Source organism: Bacillus rossius, chromosome 3 (genome assembly GCF_032445375.1).
Source record: "Bacillus rossius redtenbacheri isolate Brsri chromosome 3, Brsri_v3, whole genome shotgun sequence".
In the NCBI taxonomy this organism is placed as follows: domain Eukaryota; kingdom Metazoa; phylum Arthropoda; class Insecta; order Phasmatodea; family Bacillidae; genus Bacillus; species Bacillus rossius.
In genome coordinates, this window is record NC_086332.1 from 130,080,995 (window position 1) to 130,094,279 (window position 13,285).

Here is a 13,285-nt window from a genome sequence, read left to right on the forward strand (position 1 = left end):
CATGCAAGCCTGACATTCTCACCTTCTACAATGCCACGAAAGGAGGCGTGGACACTGTTGACGAGCTGAAAGCCACCTACTCTGTTGCAAGGAGAAGTTTCCGTTGGCCGCTAACTATTTTTTTCACTCTGTTCAACATTGCTGGCATCAACAGCTACATCATATTCCAAGCCAACACCCAAAACAACTTGAGCCGCCGATAATATTTGAAAAACTGTCAAATGAGCTCTGTGTTGACCACTTGAAAGTACGTGCTGCAGTAAAAAGTCTTCCTCGACAGCTACAGATGAAGGTAAGGCAACTGGTAGCAATCCCTGAACCAACTGTGGCTGCTGCAAAAAATGCTCCCGGACGATGTGCTTTCTGTTCATGGAAGTAGAATCGAAAAACCAGCAAATGTTGTGTGGAATGCAACAGCTACATCTGTAGAGAACACACTGTTACAACCTGCACCAGCTGCTCAACAAAAGAGGTTCAAAGTGATGAGGACATGGACTTGTAGGCAGGCAATTGTTATGTTACACTGTATATTTCGCTTATGTTTTTTGTAATTATATGTGGAAAAAATTAGAATATCTAATGTGTCATAAAAAATATAAAATAACGTGACAATAATATTATATTATCGGCCAATTGTGTGTTATGCACGGTGCATGGAGGTAAATAGATACTAAGGAAAACTAACACTTTGAATTTGTTGTTATCCAGTGTGAGATCAAAAAACATGTTGACACTATTTTAATGTATTTACAATCATGTCATATATATTTTACATTACAATTATATTAGAAATATTCAGTATTATTACATTAAAAGAATGTTCAAACTATTGTTTCTTGTATTGAGTGTCTCAGAACAGGCTAAGTAAAATGTAATAATTTTTTTTTTTCAGAATTTTTTTTTAATACCTGGTTATAATGACCGTGTGCGACTAGACATGTCACAAAACATAGCGCGTCCCATTAAGGGTTAAACTGACTAATACTTATTTTACTAACTGCAAGGGCATTTTTATTAAATTCTACGTTTAATTTCACGACGAACAAACTTCGTCGTTAAATGTTTAATTGCGAAAAAGCGTGAAACATTCTCGACGATCTTGAAAATAAAGTTAAATAGCAAACATGTATAAAAGTTATAGTTAAAATAATCTCTTCGTTAAAGTAATAAACATATTTGAATTAATGAGTACAAATAAAAGTAAATTTATCAATTAAATTGTACATTTCATTTCACTCCTTCTTTGTATCCATACAAAATAGTGATAATAAAAATTATTCATTTTTATTCATAAAAGCATGCAATAATTTCATCAATGTTTTGTTATGACGTTGTCACATTAAATTATCGTCCGTAATCCCACTTTACAGACAAACAATTTTTTTAGTGTTTCTGATTATTTGCTTGTTTATGGTGCATTAGCTGCCCGACCCGGCTTCGCACGGCTATACTAATGGAAAAAAATTAAGCCACATCTCCCATTTACAGTAATGGTAAATAAAAATAATTCAGTGAAAATTTATTACAATGCTGTATAATGTACCGGAGAGAAAATGAATAGCACGGATGGTTTCCCGACTCGTGCACGCAACGTACAACTGATGTACCCGTACTTCGCTACGGCAGTACCCGTACTTCGCTACGGCAGTCTACCGGCAGATCACTCTTGCGCCGCTCATTATACATGCCCCTCCTCGTGGGTACGCCACTGCCGCGCGATGCCCGTTTCCATGGAGACGCAGAAGGCATGAACAATGCAAAATCCTGTTCTCATGCAGAAAAAGTACCCACTGTTGCCTGGTTTTAACCACCCATGGGATCTAATTTTCGGAAAATGTCATCCTGCGTAACGTAAGGAACATTACTGTGAAGTTTCAAGTCAGTAATATATATATACTTGAAAAAAATTGCAGTAGAAAAAAAATTAAACACAGAGAGAGGAAAAAAAAACAATAGTTTAGGTTTGCGATTTAAAGTGATAAAAAGTATTTAAACACTAATTGAACTCTTATGAGGGTACTGATTGCATCGTTGTTAATATGACACGGGTGTTTTTTTACTTGTATGGGAAAATTAAGAATGATAAGGCATCTAGTGCGTGGCAACAATGTTAATAGGTAATAGGAAATAAACTTATATGCGCCTGCGGCATTGTCAACACACACTTCTTACGTGTACTGCATTTTGTATCTAACCCCCTCCAACGCATTTGATTCTAAATTGGAATTTTAGTAACGATCCCTAATGTTATTGATAATATAATATAGCCTATAGCCTTCCTCGATAAATGTACTATCCAACACTGAAACAATTTTTCAAATCGGACCAGTGTTTCCTGTAATTAGCGCGTTCAAACAAACAAACAAGCAAACAAACTCTTCAGCTTTATAATATTAGTATAGATAAGGGCCTTAAGTTATTTTTACTTGCTTGTATTTGTGTAGTTAGATTTTTTTGTGTGTGTTCAGGAATTTTCTTTTGTAATATTTTTGCTGTGTTTATTTGTTTGAAAGCTGGCTGGTGCAGTAGTTTTCCAGTTATAAACGCTATGAGGAAGATAGAGGTTGCTTGAGCGTGAGAAAAAGGACTTGTGACTTGTTGCCATGCTGATATTTGTGTGTGTAATTTTGTGAATGGGGGAAATTATATCACATGAGTAGCCTTTTTCCTCTTGGACGACACAGATTGTCCATTGTCAGACAGGGTCTGTGAAAGGCATAGTCTTCGGTACGACGAACTAATAGGTCGCGTGTTGGGCGGTGGCTTAGATTAAAATAATATGGTCAAGAGACAATTCTGAGGCTGTGGCCCGGACTACGCCAAACTTAAAACCTTTTTGGACGTTTAACTGGATTTAGTTAGAACAAAGTCGTCGGTAACAGTCCAAAACAATGATCGAGATACTTCATAATTTATCCTAGGACGGAGTCCTTTGGCTTATACCATAAGGTGCAAGCAACCACGGGATTTACTTGCGAACAGTACTTAATATTCATACTTGGTACCTACGGACAGGATTTTTGTTTTGGAGACAGTGCAGATGTTTCGTTAGACCAGTTTGTCTATTCCGCATGTATTTGTTTTCATGGTTGTAAGATGGCGGCCATGGTGACATAAATTTTCATAATGGCTAAATAAAAACAGTAAGAATCATATTGTGCCAGAGAGATCTTATTTCAGTAATCAATCATTGACAGTAAGAGTCTTTTTGGAATTTAAATAAAATTTCAGCACCTGACAAATTTCTTCAAGTGTTTATGCACTCTAGACCAGTGTTGAGCTACCCAGAGATCTGGAGCGTTACAGTGTGTGTCTATCTCTCGGATGAATGTCAGAACTGATAAATGACCCTCAAAAACATGAAACTGGCCACGACATATATATTTATATTATCAACATCTATGTTACTATTCCTACAGAGATGTAGTACCATATATAATAAAATTTCTGTAGTTGAATTTACAAAATTATTTTAAACTACATAAATGATGATAGAACGTTTACTATGTGTGCCAAAAACAAATTATATAAATAATAACTTTTAATCATTAACTACAACTAAAAAATTTTTTACCAAGAAAGAAATTCTACTAAATGATTAAAAGAGTTTAATAACGAGCACATAAAATGTTACTTGTATGTCTAATACTTCTTACTAGCAGCCACATTTTTCTAATAAAAATTTCACATTAAGACTATATTTTTTCACTTGTATAGGAGAATATAAAATCCAGTGTAATTGAAATACATTTGATGCAGATGCCAAAATCCTTATATATTTTTGTAGGATGGCAAAAAAAAACATTTCAAATCATTCATTTAAAAAAGTAGTACTTTCAACATATTAAAAACAACTTATTCCATCCATTAATTTTTTACAACTTAAATTTGCAAAACCTTTTTTATATAATGCACAGTTTATGAAAAATTACAAATACATATGGTACTTAGAAACTACTTAGACACCATAAAAAATTTAGTTTACACACAAACAACATTATTTATTTATTTTTTTTTGTTTCCAAGAACACAGCACAGAACCATTACGTAGCAGGAGCTGAAATGCAATTTTCCAAAGAGTAAAACTCACCATAAGAGGCGCACAAGTCCATATGAATGAGGTGCCAGCATTCAGGTAGGAGGTGGTCTTAAGTATCTTCACCTCCTTGTCCCGCATTCTTTCAATGATTTTTTCGTAAGAGCCTTCCCATGCGTACAGCTTCAGGACTTTTATTCCATTCAGTATCTCATTCATCAGTTTTATCCTCTGATCCTTAATTTTCATTTGTGCTATTTGAAGGTTCTTGGCTTTGTTGGCTATAACTACATTGACGGGGACCATCAGGATCATCACGGCCGTGCCAGCCAGCACTGCGACACCTGCACACATACAGATATCATTACTAGCATTAGACATTCACACGGGATCTAACATGACTCGTCGCAACAATCTTGCATTACTCTAGAAAGTTGGAAAATGTTGTCACAGTAAGATTCAGAGTTCATTACAAAATTTGATGCAATTTAACTCGTACATTTACCAAACAAATTTAAATAGCCTAACTATCTGAAATACTATTTCAACATGATCCTTCAAAATAAATTGGTATGAATATAAAAAAGTAAAAAAAAAATGACAGTGGTCCTACCAGGAAAAGTATAGAAGTTACATTTATCTACTTTCTTTTCTACCATATGAAGTGAAACCCCTGTAGTTACCAACATTTTTAACAAAATTGCTATGACGCCATTGTGAATTTGCGGATACCACCCATGCCAGGTCACTTGTAAATTTTTTTTTTTAAATAGTACTACATTTATTTTATTAGTCGGACTTTAGGTGGGTGCAAATTGTACTCAATGCATTTGACAGAAAATAAGAGGTTTTGAAAGTAGTTGTGATAGGTGTAGCACTATAAGGCAGGCACTCAAGAATCTAGGAATTTAACAGGAGGGAGGGGGCAAAAACAAGGAAGGAATAGTAAAAAGAGTATAACAACAAGGAGAAACATTATACAGGTGTGTGAGAGATTTGGTAAGGAAGAGGGAGGTGCCATTCATGTGTAAACGAGTGTTGTACAGTACCTATCTACTGTGTCTGTGCCCAAAGTAACTTATGGAGCAGAGACTTGGACTGTAGATAAGAGATATGCTGGGAAGATCAGAGCAATATAAATGAAGTTATGAGGAGAATGTTGTCAGTTACGAGAGGGGAGGCAAGATCAGGTATGAGATGGTGCAAGCAAGAGAACGAGTAGAGGACCTGAATAACATCACTGAAAAAAGAAAGAATGAGATTGTTTGGCCATTTACAGAGAATGGGAAAAGAGAGGCTGTCTAAGAAAAAATGGAAAAAGCCCGAAGGAAGACCGAGGATGTGGTGGAAAGAGCAGATAGTTCAAGGAGTGCAGGAGAGAGGAGAAGACTGGAATACAGTGAAAGATGAGGAATAATGGAGTGATAGAGGAAGATGGACGCATTTTACTTTGCTGACATAGCCACAGGCTGGAAGCAGTTTATGATAATGATGTTGATGATCATGATGATGACTCTAAGGACTTATGAAATCAAAGAAATTGGAATTATAAGAGAAGTAGAATAGTTTGTTTTATTTCTGAACACTCTTGGGTTCCTTTGTATTAAGTGCAAGAAAATGATGGCAATACACATGTGTCTGAGTAAATTTCCGCAGGATCTCGCTTGACAGAATGAATGCCCCACGCTGTTCCAAAAGCACGCACAACACTCACCCATGAGCTGCCAGAGGAAGTAGAGTGCGACGAGTATCTGCAGTGGACACAACCACAGCCAGTTGAGTTGCATCACCGACTCCACGATCCTCGCCGTGTCCACGCTCATGAGATTCACAATCTCGCCGACCGTCGACAGCTTCTTCGCGTTGTTGGACATCGTCAGCGCCTGCAAGACCATGCGCTGCCATTCTTCAGTGCGCTCTCCCAACAACTCGGCTCTACCACTCTGATCACTTCAACCTCTCTGTACTACAACTTGCGTGACATTCCCTTAGCGATATATTCTATCAAGAAATCTTTTAGAGCGTAAACTGTAACTAAACATTATCATTATTAACTCCTCTGGCTTAGAACACATAGTCAACAAGGTCTCGGCGCTGTTCATTATTAAATGTGGCAAAAAAAATAGAATAGAAATGTTGCTATGTTTTCTTTTGCACGGAAAGAAAAAGGTTTTCTAGCCACTAGAAACACGTTTATATAAGTTTATCCCTTTATCCTGATGGCATGATCATGTAAACATTGATCTTGTGGTACATAAAGTTTGCTGCTTTAATTTAGTACATCGAAATAACCTGAACATTAGAAAAACTTGTGACTTAACATGAGATAATTTATTTGTATTGTCATATTCAAGTTTTCTTTTGACCAGGATCTTATGCCACATTAAATAAAAACAGCAAGAATCATAGACCACAGGATCAATATATACACGATCATGAATTGAGGATAAAGGCATAAACTTGAATACATTACACAGAACAATAATTGAAAAAAAAATATTTTGACAGTAAATTGTATCAAATATTTAAAATTAAATTAATTATTAATATTACTATTTGTAGTCCTAATGAAGGCAATTTAACAGTGACAAAAACATTTTGTTATGTCCAAATATTGTTATGGTAAATGTTGACAAGCAGTTAGTACTTGCTTCCCACCGAAGAGCGAGAGAGCGAGAGACATGTCAACAACAGCAGTTCACATCACCACTGGGCTGCCATCAGCAGCCTCAACACGTCCCTCCGAGCCTGAAGCACTCACCTTGCGATAGATGACGGCTATCAGAGCCACTCTGATCCTCACGGCTGCTTTCATCGTTATCAGGTTGAAGTGAGAGTTGATGATGGGCTGCAGGCTCCCGAACACAAACATCAGCACTGCGTACACCACGCCGAGCCAAATGGGTTCGTTGCTGCTCACGAATGATATCACGAGCCTGCAGTGAAGAGTGTAACAGTTTCATTGCCACTTTACAGTAATGTCTACTGCCTTACATGCAGTTTATTAATAGGTTTTATCCCGTTGCAAATACTTAGTGAATCCCGCACTTGTACTATTGAGATTATAGTTGCAGTGACTGAGCTTTTTCTCCCATTCAGCGTGTGAACTCAGAGAAGTGCTAGCCAATGTTTTCTCGTGATCCTCCAGTCTGCCCTGCCTTGCCACCTAGCTGCCTCTCCGTCCGGCTTCGCCATGTGAACCTCATGCAGCTCAGCCAACTGAACTACCTCTGGCTGGGGACAGCACTCGGCACCAGCTGTGCTGAGCTGCCTATGGCTGGGGACAGCACTCGGCACCAGCTGTGCTGAGCTGCCTATGGCTGGGGACAGCACTCGGCACCAGCTGTGCTGAGCTGCCTATGGCTGGGGACAGCACTCGGCACCAGCTGAGCTGAGCTGCCTATGGCTGGGGACAGCACTCGGCACCAGCTGTGCTGAGCTGCCTCTGGCTGGAGACCGCACTCGGCACCAGCTGTGCTGAGCTGCCTCTGGCTGGGGACAGCACTCGGCACCAGCTGTGCTGAGCTGCCTCTGGCTGGGGACCGCACTCGGCACCAGCTGTGCTGAGCTGCCTCTGGCTGGGGACAGCACTCGGCACCAGCTGTGCTGAGCTGCCTCTGGCTGGGGACAGCACTCGGCACCAGATGTGCTGAGCTGCCTCTGGCTGGAGACAGCACTCGGCACCAGCTGTGCTGAGCTGCCTCTGGCTGGGGACAGCACTCGGCACCAGCTGTGCTGAGCTGCCTCTGGCTGGGGACAGCACTCGGCACCAGCTGTGCTGAGCTGCCTCTGGCTGGGGACAGCACTCGGCACCAGCTGTGCTGAGCTGCCTCTGGCTGGAGACAGCACTCGGCACCAGCTGTGCTGAGCTGCCTCTGGCTGGGGACAGCACTCGGCACCAGCTGAGCTGAGCTGCCTCTGGCTGGGGACAGCACTCGGCACCAGCTGTGCTGAGCTGCCTCTGGCTGGGGACAGCACTCGGCACCAGCTGAGCTGAGCTGCCTCTGGCTGGAGACAGCACTCGGCACCAGCTGAGCTGAGCTGCCTCTGGCTGGAGACAGCACTCGGCACCAGCTGTGCTGAGCTGCCTCTGGCTGGAGACAGCACTCGGCACCAGCTGTGCTGAGCTGCCTCTGGCTGGGGACAGCACTCGGCACCAGCTGAGCTGAGCTGCCTCTGGCTGGAGACAGCACTCGGCACCAGCTGAGCTGAGCTGCCTCTGGCTGGAGACAGCACTCGGCACCAGCTGAGCTGAGCTGCCTCTGGCTGGAGACAGCACTCGGCACCAGCTGAGCTGAGCTGCCTCTGGCTGGGGACAGCACTCGGCACCAGCTGTGCTGAGCTGCCTCTGGCTGGAGACAGCACTCGGCACCAGCTGAGCTGAGCTGCCTCTGGCTGGAGACAGCACTCGGCACCAGCTGAGCTGAGCTGCCTCTGGCTGGGGACAGCACTCGGCACCAGCTGAGCTGAGCTGCCTCTGGCTGGAGACAGCACTCGGCACCAGCTGTGCTGAGCTGCCTCTGGCTGGAGACAGCACTCGGCACCAGCTGAGCTGAGCTGCCTCTGGCTGGGGACAGCACTCGGCACCAGCTGTGCTGAGCTGCCTCTGGCTGGAGACAGCACTCGGCACCAGCTGAGCTGAGCTGCCTCTGGCTGGAGACAGCACTCGGCACCAGCTGAGCTGAGCTGCCTCTGGCTGGAGACAGCACTCGGCACCAGCTGTGCTGAGCTGCCTCTGGCTGGAGACAGCACTCGGCACCAGCTGTGCTGAGCTGCCTCTGGCTGGGGACAGCACTCGGCACCAGCTGAGCTGAGCTGCCTCTGGCTGGAGACAGCACTCGGCACCAGCTGAGCTGAGCTGCCTCTGGCTTGAGACAGCACTCGGCACCAGCTGTGCTGAGCTGCCTCTGGCTGGGGACAGCACTCGGCACCAGCTGAGCTGAGCTGCCTCTGGCTGGGGACAGCACTCGGCACCAGCTGAGCTGAGCTGCCTCTGGCTGGAGACAGCACTCGGCACCAGCTGAGCTGAGCTGCCTCTGGCTGGGGACAGCACTCGGCACCAGCTGTGCTGAGCTGCCTCTGGCTGGGGACAGCACTCGGCACCAGCTGAGCTGAGCTGCCTCTGGCTGGGGACAGCACTCGGCACCAGCTGTGCTGAGCTGCCTCTGGCTGGGGACAGCACTCGGCACCAGCTGAGCTGAGCTGCCTATGGCTGGGGACAGCACTCGGCACCAGCTGAGCTGAGCTGCCTCTGGCTGGGGAGAGCACTCGGCACCAGCTGAGCTGAGCTGCCTATGGCTGGGGACAGCACTCGGCACCAGCTGAGCTGAGCTGCCTCTGGCTGGGGAGAGCACTCGGCACCAGCTGTGCTGAGCTGCCTCTGGCTGGGGAGAGCACTCGGCACCAGCTGTGCTGAGCTGCCTCTGGCTGGGGACAGCACTCGGCACCAGCTGAGCTGAGCTGCCTCTGGCTGGGGACAGCACTCGGCACCAGCTGAGCTGAGCTGCCTCTGGCTGGGGACAGCACTCGGCACCAGCTGAGCTGAGCTGCCTCTGGCTGGGGACAGCACTCGGCACCAGCTGAGCTGAGCTGCCTCTGGCTGGGGACAGCACTCGGCACCAGCTGTGCTGAGCTGCCTCTGGCTGGGGACAGCACTCGGCACCAGCTGAGCTGAGCTGCCTCTGGCTGGGGACAGCACTCGGCACCAGCTGTGCTGAGCTGCCTCTGGCTGGGGACAGCACTCGGCACCAGCTGAGCTGAGCTGCCTATGGCTGGGGACAGCACTCGGCACCAGCTGAGCTGAGCTGCCTCTGGCTGGGGACAGCACTCGGCACCAGCTGAGCTGAGCTGCCTCTGGCTGGGGACAGCACTCGGCACCAGCTGAGCTGAGCTGCCTCTGGCTGGGGACAGCACTCGGCACCAGCTGAGCTGAGCTGCCTCTGGCTGGGGAGAGCACTCGGCACCAGCTGTGCTGAGCTGCCTCTGGCTGGGGAGAGCACTCGGCACCAGCTGTGCTGAGCTGCCTCTGGCTGAGGAGAGCACTCGGCACCAGCTGTGCTGAGCTGCCTCTGGCTGGGGACAGCACTCGGCACCAGCTGAGCTGAGCTGCCTCTGGCTGGGGAGAGCACTCGGCACCAGCTGTGCTGAGCTGCCTCTGGCTGGGGAGAGCACTCGGCACCAGCTGTGCTGAGCTGCCTCTGGCTGGGGACAGCACTCGGCACCAGCTGTGCTGAGCTGCCTCTGGCTGGGGACAGCACTCGGCACCAGCTGTGCTGAGCTGCCTATGGCTGGGGACAGCACTCGGCACCAGCTGAGCTGAGCTGCCTCTGGCTGGGGACAGCACTCGGCACCAGCTGTGCTGAGCTGCCTCTGGCTGGGGACAGCACTCGGCACCAGCTGTGCTGAGCTGCCTCTGGCTGGGGACAGCACTCGGCACCAGCTGAGCTGAGCTGCCTCTGGCTGGGGACAGCACTCGGCACCAGCTGTGCTGAGCTGCCTCTGGCTGGGGACAGCACTCGGCACCAGCTGTGCTGAGCTGCCTCTGGCTGGGGACAGCACTCGGCACCACCTGTGCTGAGCTGCCTCTGGCTGGGGACAGCACTCGGCACCAGCTGAGCTGAGCTGCCTATGGCTGGGGACAGCACTCGGCACCAGCTGTGCTGAGCTGCCTCTGGCTGGGGACAGCACTCGGCACCAGCTGTGCTGAGCTGCCTCTGGCTGGGGACAGCACTCGGCACCAGCTGTGCTGAGCTGCCTCTGGCTGGGGACAGCACTCGGCACCAGCTGTGCTGAGCTGCCTCTGGCTGGGGACAGCACTCGGCACCAGCTGTGCTGAGCTGCCTCTGGCTGGGGACAGCACTCGGCACCAGCTGTGCTGAGCTGCCTCTGGCTGGGGACAGCACTCGGCACCAGCTGTGCTGAGCTGCCTCTGGCTGGGGACAGCACTCGGCACCACCTGTGCTGAGCTGCCTCTGGCTGGGGACAGCACTCGGCACCACCTGTGCTGAGCTGCCTCTGGCTGGGGACAGCACTCGGCACCAGCTGTGCTGAGCTGCCTCTGGCTGGGGACAGCACTCGGCACCAGCTGTGCTGAGCTGCCTATGGCTGGGGACAGCACTCGGCACCAGCTGAGCTGAGCTGCCTATGGCTGGGGACAGCACTCGGCACCAGCTGAGCTGAGCTGCCTATGGCTGGGGACAGCACTCGGCACCAGCTGAGCTGAGCTGCCTATGGCTGGGGACAGCACTCGGCACCAGCTGTGCTGAGCTGCCTCTGGCTGGGGACAGCACTCGGCACCAGCTGTGCTGAGCTGCCTCTGGCTGGAGTAAGCACTCGGCACCAGCTGTGCTGAGCTGCCTCTGGCTGGAGTAAGCACTCGGCACCAGCTGTGCTGAGCTGCCTCTGGCTGGAGTAAGCACTCGGCACCAGCTGTGCTGAGCTGCCTCTGGCTGGGGACAGCACTCGGCACCAGCTGTGCTGAGCTGCCTCTGGCTGGGGACAGCACTCGGCACCAGCTGTGCTGAGCTGCCTCTGGCTGGGGACAGCACTCGGCACCAGCTGTGCTGAGCTGCCTCTGGCTGGAAAAAACACTCGGCACCAGCTGTGCTGAGCTGCCTCTGGCTGGGGACAGCACTCGGCACCAGCTGAGCTGAGCTGCCTCTGGCTGGGGACAGCACTCGGCACCAGCTGTGCTGAGCTGCCTCTGGCTGGGGACAGCACTCGGCACCAGCTGTGCTGAGCTGCCTATGGCTGGGGACAGCACTCGGCACCAGCTGAGCTGAGCTGCCTATGGCTGGGGACAGCACTCGGCACCAGCTGAGCTGAGCTGCCTATGGCTGGGGACAGCACTCGGCACCAGCTGAGCTGAGCTGCCTCTGGCTGGGGACAGCACTCGGCACCAGCTGTGCTGAGCTGCCTCTGGCTGGGGACAGCACTCGGCACCAGCTGTGCTGAGCTGCCTCTGGCTGGGGACAGCACTCGGCACCAGCTGTGCTGAGCTGCCTCTGGCTGGGGACAGCACTCGGCACCAGCTGTGCTGAGCTGCCTCTGGCTGGGGACAGCACTCGGCACCAGCTGTGCTGAGCTGCCTCTGGCTGGGGACAGCACTCGGCACCAGCTGTGCTGAGCTGCCTCTGGCTGGGGACAGCACTCGGCACCAGCTGTGCTGAGCTGCCTATGGCTGGAAAAAACACTCGGCACCAGCTGTGCTGAGCTGCCTCTGGCTGGGGACATCACTCGGCACCAGCTGTGCTGAGCTGCCTCTGGCTTGGGTCAGCACTCGGCACCAGCTGTGCTGAGCTGCCTCTGGCTGGGGACAGCACTCGGCACCAGCTGTGCTGAGCTGCCTCTGGCTGGGGACAGCACTCGGCACCAGCTGTGCTGAGCTGCCTCTGGCTGGGGACAGCACTCGGCACCAGCTGAGCTGAGCTGCCTCTGGCTGGGGACAGCACTCGGCACCAGCTGTGCTGAGCTGCCTCTGGCTGGGGACAGCACTCGGCACCAGCTGTGCTGAGCTGCCTCTGGCTGGGGACAGCACTCGGCACCAGCTGAGCTGAGCTGCCTCTGGCTGGGGACAGCACTCGGCACCAGCTGTGCTGAGCTGCCTCTGGCTGGGGACAGCACTCGGCACCAGCTGAGCTGAGCTGCCTCTGGCTGGAGACAGCACTCGGCACCAGCTGAGCTGAGCTGCCTCTGGCTGGGGACAGCACTCGGCACCAGCTGTGCTGAGCTGCCTCTGGCTGGGGACAGCACTCGGCACCAGCTGTGCTGAGCTGCCTCTGGCTGGGGACAGCACTCGGCACCAGCTGTGCTGAGCTGCCTCTGGCTGGGGACAGCACTCGGCACCAGCTGTGCTGAGCTGCCTCTGGCTGGGGACAGCACTCGGCACCAGCTGTGCTGAGCTGCCTCTGGCTGGAGTAAGCACGCGGCACCAGCTGTGCTGAGCTGCCTCTGGCAGGGGACAGCACTCGGCACCAGCTGTGCTGAGCTGCCTCTGGCTGGGGACAGCACTCGGCACGAGCTGTGCTGAGCTGCCTCTGGCTGGGGACAGCACTCGGCACCAGCTGTGCTGAGCTGCCTCTGGCTGGGGACAGCACTCGGCACCAGCTGTGCTGAGCTGCCTCTGGCTGGGGACAGCACTCGGCACCAGCTGTGCTGAGCTGCCTATGGCTGGAAAAAACACTCGGCACCAGCTGTGCTGAGCTGCCTCTGGCTGGGGACAGCACTCGGCACCAGCTGAGCTGAGCTGCC

The 13,285-nt window shown here is 50.3% G+C and overlaps 1 protein-coding gene across 3 annotated transcripts in view; it reads right to left on the reverse strand.

The window, feature by feature from the left end:
* Positions 1–13,285, reverse strand: part of LOC134531245 (ATP-binding cassette sub-family C member 3-like) — a 289,530-nt gene that overhangs the window by 160,937 nt on the left and 115,308 nt on the right. For all 3 annotated transcript variants that reach the window (XM_063366935.1, XM_063366937.1, XM_063366936.1), the window contains 3 exons: positions 6,798–6,972; positions 5,751–5,919; positions 4,091–4,380 (listed from right to left, as the gene is read on the reverse strand). In XM_063366935.1, coding sequence (XP_063223005.1) covers positions 4,091–4,380; positions 5,751–5,919; positions 6,798–6,972 — 634 coding nt within the window. The remainder of the gene's footprint in view (positions 1–4,090; positions 4,381–5,750; positions 5,920–6,797; positions 6,973–13,285) is intronic.